The sequence below is a fragment of the Oryzias latipes genome, chromosome 8, assembly GCF_053564925.1.
Source record: "Oryzias latipes strain Hd-rR chromosome 8, Olatipes_Hd-rR_3.1".
Taxonomy (NCBI): domain Eukaryota; kingdom Metazoa; phylum Chordata; class Actinopteri; order Beloniformes; family Adrianichthyidae; genus Oryzias; species Oryzias latipes.
The window spans coordinates 3,020,856-3,031,014 of record NC_136244.1 but is presented as its reverse complement, the minus strand read 5'-3'; the positions used below and the strand labels follow the sequence as shown (position 1 = coordinate 3,031,014).

At 40.5% G+C, this 10,159-nt stretch overlaps 2 protein-coding genes across 2 annotated transcripts; both read left to right on the top strand.

The window, feature by feature from the left end:
• Positions 1-2,777: 2,777 nt before the first annotated feature.
• LOC101170845 (ferritin, middle subunit) lies at positions 2,778-4,013 on the top strand. The gene is made up of 4 exons (XM_004071859.4): positions 2,778-3,013; positions 3,259-3,405; positions 3,498-3,623; positions 3,698-4,013. The coding sequence occupies exons 1-4, from the start codon at positions 2,912-2,914 to the stop codon at positions 3,851-3,853; spliced, it is 531 nt and encodes a 176-aa protein (XP_004071907.1). The 5' UTR covers positions 2,778-2,911; the 3' UTR covers positions 3,854-4,013.
• Positions 4,014-8,516: 4,503 nt separating this feature from the next.
• On the top strand, positions 8,517-9,530 carry LOC101171335 (ferritin, middle subunit). The gene is made up of 4 exons (XM_004071861.5): positions 8,517-8,655; positions 8,801-8,947; positions 9,040-9,165; positions 9,237-9,530. The coding sequence occupies exons 1-4, from the start codon at positions 8,554-8,556 to the stop codon at positions 9,390-9,392; spliced, it is 531 nt and encodes a 176-aa protein (XP_004071909.1). The 5' UTR covers positions 8,517-8,553; the 3' UTR covers positions 9,393-9,530.
• The last annotated feature ends 629 nt before the right edge of the window (positions 9,531-10,159 follow it).

Sequence of the window (10,159 nt, the reverse complement as noted above, 5' to 3'; positions counted from 1 at the left end):
TCATGTATATCGTCTGGCACTATATGCAATGTTGGTAAGTAATAAATATTTACAGTAGCATTCAGGCGACATACATTTATACATTGTATTTCTTAAAACAGCCTGCAGTTTCCTGATGCGGGACAACACGAACGGATCACAATCACTGGTCCCTCTGGGCGTTTTTAGCAAAAGTCTAAAAGTATCATCGTGAGCCACTTTTAGTCCCCGAAGGCTAACTTTTTTTTATAGTTTCACCAAAGATGTGCAGTGTACAGTGGTGTGTAGTGTTCTCTAGATGTCTCACGTCAACAGAACAAGAACCAAATTTCCTTAAGCGTTTATTAGCATGGACATGTAACATTCAGCACCGACTATACATATCATCACCTGAGAAACAGTCGGTGATCACATCACCTACCTATTTCCTGTTATGACAGACACTTAAGATATTATCAGACAGTTTAAAGTATGAAAATGTCGTATTTTTGTCTTTTTTTAAGGCCGATAATTATTAAACACGTTTTGATGCATTGTATTTTACATCATGTTGTTCACCATACTCTGAATACACAGGTAGCTGTTGGAGTCCAGCTGATCTGGGGCTAAAGACCAAGTCATCAGCGTACATCAGATGATTTAACACTGTACCCTCCATCTGTGCAGCCAGTTCTACACCTGTGACTTTTTAGATCAAGAAGACAACAAAAGGTCAAGCTGTAGGAAACTGTTAGGTGTGGCTGGAAGCGCCGCTCAGACAAACGTCAACACACCTGAAACATAAACACCGTTTAACTTTAGGAAATACCGGGATGCAGCTGAACATGAACATGCAGACAAACTTGACAGGAACCAGAGCCTTACCAGAGTTAGTTAAAGGTGTGTCAAAGCTGTGTCACTGTGAGAATCATTTACTCGATACAGCGAGACATAAAATGTCTGTAAATGTAATAAACGGTTACTCGTTACAAAAGACTCTGTGGTTCAGCTTCATTTGTGTGTCCTTTTTTTGTGTCCAAACCGGTTCCAGCCAGCACTTTGCTGAGATAAACATTTCTGCGGTCACACGCCTCCTCCCTGCTGCTCCTCCACAGAGGAGCAGAATCATGCACGAAACGCTGAGTCATGCTGGGACCCAGGAGACCCATTTGAAGCTTAAAGGTGACCGTGTGATGTATGACAAAGCAAAAATAAATAAACAAATGTGGGGATGTGACCAAATGAAAAATCTTAGGTTCCAGTTTGTTGTTTTGCTCTTCTGTGAGCAGCCTTTTGGAAGGAGAAGTGTGCAAAAGGAGACGGACAGGAAGTGAAGCAGACGCAGACAAATGAGATGCTTCGCATAACCTTTTTAACAGCGGGGCCTGTTTTTCAAGCTGAGCCTGATGTGTTTTGATGAGGACTGCAGTGAACCCTCCCTAGTGAGACGATACCTGGAAGCGGTTGGACCGAGGAGCATCACTACATGGAATTGGACCTGCATGGGGGAGGAATCGGGTGTATAAATGATTCAGACATGAGCTGTGTGTCTCCTCAGGGATCACTTCCTCAAACAGACCCCATGTTTTCACCTCACACCAGCAGAAGGAGCGGCTTTTTCCATTTCAGTCTGTCATCATAAAAGCATGTGAGGATGTTTGCCACGCAATCAAGATAAAATCACATAAAGAATGCTGATCACACATCAGGTTCCTAAGAACAAAAGATCAGCTTTCAGGGTAAAATATGGTTTTGTTTGCCCCAGTATGTGTACACCAACAACTGTTAAGCTGTGAAGGACATTTAAAAGCACACAACAATGCTTTTTACAGAAAATAAGGTTTCTAAAAGGTTATTGGGAAGCTAATAAACCTTTACTGGTAACTACACACAATGCATGACAAAAAAAGGCCAAGTCATTTTGTTTTTAACATTGAAGCTGCCATATTTTAACATTTTGGAGTCATTTTAGATCTTTTTGGCTTAATGTCACGAGAAAAGTACCTTTGTTTTTGTAAAAAAAAAAAAAAAAGAACAGAATTAAAACACGATATAAGACCAGAAGAATTGTAATCATAATCCAAAAATTGATACATGTGGCTTAAAATTAAATGCATCTAAACAGCTACAGGCACACTGCAAAAAGAGGCCCACTAGAAATAAGACAAAAAGAATATTATTTAGCCAATGGGGTGAGAAAAATGGTCTTAGCCAGAATTGTAATTTTAAGAAAAAAAATCAGAAAACAAAGTAATCACACTACTAGCTTTCTTGATTGGATTATTTTCTTGCAATAATAAGACATAATCATCATAAGACATTTTTTTCATGGAACAAGAATCTTTATATTTTCTTAAGATTCAGATTTTGCAGCGTAAGTTAAAAAAGTAAAATGACATAAAGTGTTCATAGTTGACAGATCTGACTGACTAAACATTTAGTTGTTTTTTTGTTGAAAACTGTAAAGCTGGTTTAAATTGAAAAGACAAAGAAACTAAAAGATGTTTTAGCTTTAAATCACAAAGTTACAATGTTACTAAACGCAAAATAGTTTAAGTAAAAATGCTTTGTCATTGTAACGTGGTATCAACAGTTTAAACATCGCTGAGTCATAAGGGGAAAAAAAGTTATTTGCGTCAAAGCTGTTGTTTTCTTTGTCGTTTCTCTCTGGAGCTCGGTGATTGGTCAAGATTTAAACATGACGTAATGTTGGTCACGAGATCAGCTCAGGGTATAAATACAGCGAGCAGCTCTCCTTCCGCTTCACACTCGGGGAGAATCTCAAAGAAGTTCTTGCTTCAACAGTGTTTGAACGGAACTTCCTCCGCGTCGTCTATCTCGAACATTTTGCCTTCCAGCTGCTTCAACCCTGCTGTACTTGAACGCTGCCTAAAGGAAGTTTATTTTTCTACCGCCTTTGTTAATAAAAGCGAGGAAAAACCAACCAGCTAAGATGGAGTCCCAGGTGCGCCAGAACTACCACCGCGACTGTGAGGCCGCCATCAACAGGATGGTCAACATGGAGCTGTTTGCTTCTTACACCTACACCTCTATGGTAAGACTTGAAGGCTATTAAACAATTTTAAATTAATTGTATTTGCGGTTTTTATTCGGTTTTCTGCACCGCTAGTAGTTGTGTTAGGCCCCGCGTGCTCACAAGCGCTCGGTACGCTATGCTAGCTTTTCCTTGTTTACATGTTCATAACTGTTCTTTTAAATTATTTGAAAGAACTTTTAATGTAAAATTAAAAGGTTGTCTGGTTTATCCTGACGTCTGGTTGTGTCCCGTCTCTCCCTCAGGCCTTCTACTTCGACCGTGACGATGTGGCCCTTCCAGGTTTCTCCCATTTCTTCAAGGAGAACAGCCACGAGGAGAAGGAGCACGCGGACAAACTGCTGTCCTTCCAGAACAAGAGAGGAGGACGCATCTTCCTGCAGGACGTCAAGGTCTGAACACGGACTCTGGTTTCCTACAGACTAAATGTTTCTTCATTTGGAGTTCTGAATGACTCATGTTGGTATCATGTCTGCTCCCACAGAAACCAGAGCGTGATGAGTGGGGCAGTGGGCTGGAAGCCATGCAGTGCGCCCTGCAGCTGGAGAAGAACGTCAACCAGGCTCTGCTGGACCTGCACAAGGTGGCCTCTGACCACAAAGACCCTCATGTAGGTTATTTTGACTCCTTCCACCGCTTTAAACGTATATCTGAAGTATTTTACTAAATATTTTTTGTTTTCAGCTGTGTGACTTCCTGGAGACCCACTACCTGAACGAACAGGTAGAGTCCATCAAGAAGATTGGTGACCACATCACCAACCTCACCCGCATGGATGCTCACACCAACAAGATGGCAGAGTACCTGTTTGACAAGCACACCCTGGGCAGCCAAAGCTAAAGGAACAACTGGAGGAACCTTCCAGATGCAGGCCTCAAACCGTCCTGCTCCACCTGCTGAAAAATGTCTTGAATCCGTTGGCTTTTGTCATGTGACTCTTGCCCATCTTGATGGGTTTGTCTGAAGTGTCTTTGAACCTGAATAAACATTTTGAGCTGGATTCTTGTCATTGTTCTTATAGCTTGAATTTTATAAGCAGTTTCCTCTAAACCAGTTGGTCTACTTGACAATTTTCTGAGTGGACTGTTAAGAACTGAAACTAAGTTAAAATGCTACAGGTCCTAGATTACATTCTACTTGAATCATCCTGTGTGGCAGACAAATGAACTGAAAAGCTCTTTGAGACGAGTTCGGCCATCTGGAGGATGTAGTTGAGAATTACTCAAGGAAAATTTTCAACTGGCTCATTTGGAGTCATGGTTTTGAGGATGAAATGAGCTGTAAAGGTCTTTACACTGAAAGAACTTGACCTAAAATATTTCCCCCACCAGGGCAGCTAGGAAATTTAAAAAACCTGGGCAGCTGAAGAGATCAGAAATGAAAATACGCCCAAGTTTTTGGAACTGGTTTTACAAGATTTTTTTTTTTAATGGTTCTTTGAAAAGATTTGTCATGAGATAAAAATGCCACTGCTGCTTAGGTGGAAAAATCCAGTGGAATTTTGAAAAACCAGTAGCCTGACTCCGACCTACAAAAAACCTTGCTGAATTCAGGAAACGCCAGCCTTTTCAACCGACACCTCTGGGATGGAAAGAGTCAGCAGCACCAGGTTCATGTAGTCCCCCGAGTCATCTCCGAGCTGAGATGTTAGTGGTTTGACTTCTGGTTTTGTGAAATGACACATTCAAGTGTCCTTGGGCAAGACCCTGAACCCTTTGGTTTGTTTTGGGAGGTCAACAGAAGTACAGCTGTTCCCTCAATCTGAGTGTAAGTCAGAGCGGATGGATGAGAAGCAGTGTGACAAACATTGACTGTAGATGTGAACTGGACAGAGTGGCCCCTCCCCTCAGGAGTTCCAAACAGGAAGTACCTGCTGGCTTTTTTTTTTTAAACATCTTCTTGACAATCTTCTTTTTTGACCAATCAATAAAGGTATGCACTGCCTGCTGGCTGCCACATAAAACGTTTGACAGATTTTTGTGTCGCCTGCTTTAAGTGGTAGGGGTGTGGACTTTCAACAAGCTCCATCCTGATTGGCCAGAGTGTTTGCCGTAGTAATGTTGACCCAGACAGACATAATGTTTTGCTTCCATCACATCTGTGTTGTCCGCTGTGATGGCATTGGGTCATATAGTAAAATAAACCTACTGAACCTTAATTAATGGTATTTTCCAAAATCGACAACATTTGATTCATTTCACCATAAAAGGATTTTATAGTGGTTTGGGTCGATTTGATTATCAGTTTGCCTCAGACAGGAGGAATACGAATTGATTCATTGGTTAAGTCGATTAATTGTTAGACCCCTAGTACCAACCTGTAACCACAGCAGCAATGTCGGGTTGAGTGTCTTGCCTAAGGACACTTCAACAACCAAATCTGCAGACTTCCCACAATCCCATCCAGAACTCTGCTGAAAAAAACGGCGTCTGATTACTGCTCTAAACATCACCACAAAGCTCTGCCCCTCTCAGCCGATCTCAGTCGGCTCTCGTAGAGTTTCTGTCCTCTGATGAACTCAACATGAGTCTCCTCCCTTCTTGTTCAAATGAGCAGTGAGACTCTTACACGGATCATTGTTTATGGGTTTTCTGTTGAAGTTTTAATTCATTAGTTTTAGTTTGTATGCACAAGTATGTGTGTGTGAACTGAATTTTATTGTGTACATGTTCACATTCTTGTATGTGTAGAAATTTGGAGGTCACAGGTATGTTTGTGAAATTTGAATGTGTGTGGAAAGGCCCCGCCCTTTTGAACTAACATTTACACGTGACAGTAATGATGATGAACCTCCAGCAACGTCTTGCTCTGTGATTCTACCCCCCTCCCCTACTTCCTATTAATTCTCCAACCTCTTTAGCCCCCTTATATCTCCCCTATTTGTACCCTTATCCCCCATCTGTAACATCCCACCCTCTTCTTCTTTCTTCCCTTATTCTGTTTGATCCAACACAAAATATAAACAAAAATTATTAATATAAATAAAGTTTAGCCTCAAGTCCACAGGGGGTTTATTTAAATATAAACCTCGTGTGTCAGAAGATTTATGACCCCATGTTATAACAGTAAAATCTCTCCAACACAAGAGGCCTACAGCTCTCATCTGTTTGCTCAGCTGCTGGACAGGACCAGTAAAAAAAAAAAAAAAAAAACTGAAACACACATCTATAGTGGTTATTAGTGGTTATTAGTGGTTATTATAGCGGTTATTAGAGGGAAACAACCTCTGTGATCCTCTTTATGTTTATGAAATAATCACATATAAATCATACCCCCAGCCAAACTCTGCAAAACTGCAACATCTGCTCCAGAAAAATATGGTGGGCCTACTTGGGAAAAAATGTTGGAATTTAAAGTTGTAGATCTTGAACGCTGTTTGCATGCAGAGCTTGCAAAAGTGGATTTACTCTGCTGCTTGCATATTTTTTACTGGAATATTGTGAAAATTTAAAACACGGATCCTTGCCTCAAGTTGAAACAAAACCATATAACATGCAATAATACTATAATGGAATTGTGGGCGCGGTTAACAAATAACCTGTGTTGCCAAGGAAAATAAGATGTTTACATTTGCAGATTCTTCTAAAAATGACTTAGACCTGATCGTCTCCCCCAGGCGATCAAAGCATAAAATGGTTGCTATGGAGACAAAACTAACAGAAAAGCTGTCATTTTGAAAAAAGTGAAGGTCCTAATGTGGTTATTCAGCAGGTAAAAATGGTGGCAGTTGTGGGGGGCAAGAGTGTCCCCCCACAACTGCCACCTGTCAGGAGTACCGATTGCAGCAGCCAAAATGCCAGAAGCAGAAGTCGATGGTCAAGGGCGGGTAGCACCTTCAGGCCCCCATCATACAATGCTGCTCATGGCTTTCATTTTTCTGTCATTCTTGAGGTGAAAAAAAGTTTCTAAAATAATCTGTGACAACAGTCACACTGGATTGGGTTTTTGTCTTGAGGAAATTCCGATTGGAGGATCAGACTAAAGAAATGAACAAATTCTATCACGCAATAATAAATGAGAAACCTGAGAGGGGTGTCTGAGACAGGTCCATGAACAAAGACTGCACCGGCACTCTTCTCTTTGTCTTTCTCCAAAAAATAGGAATAATTTATAAGCACCGCAAACCTCTTTGTGAGCATCTCTAACCAGGACTATCGGCTTCAGCAGCCGCAACGTAGATCAAGAGTCTTTGCAGAGATTAAAGAAACGTTCATGCAATATTCATATTTACTCATATGTATCTTTTATACTTTTGTAGTCTAATTTTACTTTATTTTTTATTATTTGCCCTTTCTTCATTTACCGTGATATGAGAGATGAATTCTGATGTACTGCATGTGCAAAGGCCAAAAAAAATGTCTAATTTTACACTTTGAAATTTTTTAGATGTTAGACTGAGTTTAAGTCCATAGCATGTAAATTGTCAGAAAACTTTATTGGACTCACAGTATTCAAATAAATATTTATCAGGTTAACCTCTTAGAAAATGTAGAGCCAAAACTAAAACATATTCTTTACTGGAACTCTAAAGTGGAAAAAAAATGTAAACAAAAATTTTTATTTTTCTGACAGTAAATTTCACTTTCTAGATTAAAATACAATTTATTTATTTATTTTTTTAGAAAATTGCTCTTAAGTAAACTGTACATGTTGCTGTTTTTTCTTTTTTTGAAAAGTTTATTTTACAATCTGCTCTCTGGAGTTGTGTTTCTTTCTCCAGCACTTTCAAATCTCAAATCTTCTCACCCACATTTGACACGGGTCATTTTTGTTGTACTCAAAACCCCTTAATCAGTCCGTCCTTAAGCTGCGAAGATGACTGATAAGAGCAGCATGAGGGGCAGAGAAAACACAAGTTTTATCATGCTATTTGTTGTAAATCATGTCTTGTCTAAACCATCTGGAAAACACAAACCTGTGCAGCAAAAGTCTAAAACCACAAAAAGGGAAAGACGTTTTTAATACAAACAAATATCAAATGTACCTTTATTAATGCAAAAAAAGGAATGAAAAATAATTTTGTATGATAAGTCAAAAAGATTGAAAATATAGCTACCATACCTGATCGCACACTGCTTTAACTCACCTCACAAACATTTTTTTAACAGTAAGATGTTGTCTCTCCGTCAACTGGTTCTTGGAAAAACCAAATGTGCATCAACATTATTTTCTCCCAAAGGTGGCCAGGTGTTAAAAAAAATCCCTGCGTCATTCTAACCTAAGGGGAAAAAGGGTAATTGGAGATGAGGCTGCTGCTGCCACAGAGGTTGCTGTTTCAACATCTTCACATCTGAGCTCACTGATTGGTCATAAGGTGAGAGAGCCGTAACGTCAGCCACACCATCGGAGCTCCGTATAAATACAGGGAGCAGCTCTCCTCCTCCTTCACACTAGGGGAGAAAGCTGAAAGGAGTTTTTGCTTCAACAGTGATTGAACAGAACTTCACTTTCTCGATCACTCCTTGTGTTTTACATTCCAAACTTCATTTTATTTTCCTACCGCCTTTTGTTAATAAAGCGAGAAAAACCAACCAGCTAAAATGGAGTCCCAGGTGCGCCAGAACTACCACCGCGACTGTGAGGCCGCTATCAACAGGATGGTCAACATGGAGCTGTTTGCTTCTTACACCTACACCTCTATGGTAAGACTTCCAGCTGTCTTAAAATGTTTACTAGTTACAGGCAGTTTAGTTATTGGTTATTACTTTGTGACTATGCAGCTGTGTTTTAGTCAGAAATCAATGACTGAATGGTCCAACGTCTGGTTGTGTCCCGTCTCTCCCTCAGGCCTTCTACTTCGACCGTGACGATGTGGCCCTTCCAGGGTTCTCCCATTTCTTCAAGGAGAACAGCCACGAGGAGAAGGAGCACGCGGACAAACTGCTGTCCTTCCAGAACAAGAGAGGAGGACGCATCTTCCTGCAGGACGTCAAGGTCTGAAAACGGACTCTGAAAAAATAAATGGGTTCTTTAAAAAGTACCCTACATCCACATGAAGGCAGTGTTTTGCTATCCGGTCCCAACAGAAACCTGATCGCAATGAGTGGGGCAGTGGGCTGGAAGCCATGCAGTGTGCCCTGCAGCTGGAGAAGAACGTCAACCAGGCTCTGCTGGACCTGCACAAGGTGGCGTCCGACCACAAAGACCCTCATGTAGGTTACATTTGGAGTCACTAACATTTCATTTTAGACATTTTCATGAAATATTCTGTTTTTGCTTCCAGATGTGTGACTTCCTGGAGACCCACTACCTGAACGAACAGGTGGAATCCATCAAGAAGATTGGTGACCACATCACCAACCTCACCCGCATGGATGCTCACACCAACAAGATGGCAGAGTATCTGTTTGACAAGCACACCCTGGGCAGCAAAAGCTAAAGGAAGAACTGGAGAAACCTTCCAGATGCAGGCCTCAAACCGTCCTGCTCTGCCTGCTGAAAAATGTCTTCAGTCTGTTTGATTCTCATGTGACTCTGATTTAAACTGAATAAACCTAAATAAATATCTACATCTGAATTCTTGTCCTGTTTGATTTTTTTTTAAGTCCACACAATCCTGTTGAACCGGAACCCTTAAAGTAACCATTGAAGCTGTTATTCCGATTATTTGAAGGTACGTGGAACACCTTCAATCATCTCCCCATGGCTGCAGACAGAGGGCTTGCTTCTGAAATTGTTTTCTTAGACCAGCATGCCAAACAATTACATCTGAACGCTGACACGCAGGTACTGGAACATGCCTTTGGTAAAACAGGAACTGTATTTAAAACTGTTTAAAACGTATTAATGACAGATTTCCTTTATTACATAAAATCTAAAATCGTCTCACCACAAACTTCCTGATCAACTATACTCTGATGCATCTGCTTACAGAGAACTCAATCCACGTACGTTTTTGTTTTCCTTCTCCGAGCTGCAATGCTGGCTCAAACTGAACGACTGAATAGTTTTACTATTGCTCGCCATTTTAGTTGCGCCAGTGTAAGCCTTTTAACTTGCAAGAAGCAGCGGTGTCTACATCTGTACAGATCTTACAGTAAAGGAATCCAAGATTTTAGGTTTAATATGTAAATTTGTAGGAGAAAAACTCCTTCAATTTTAATAAGAGCACCAACTCTCATATTCTGATTCAAAGAACAATACGTA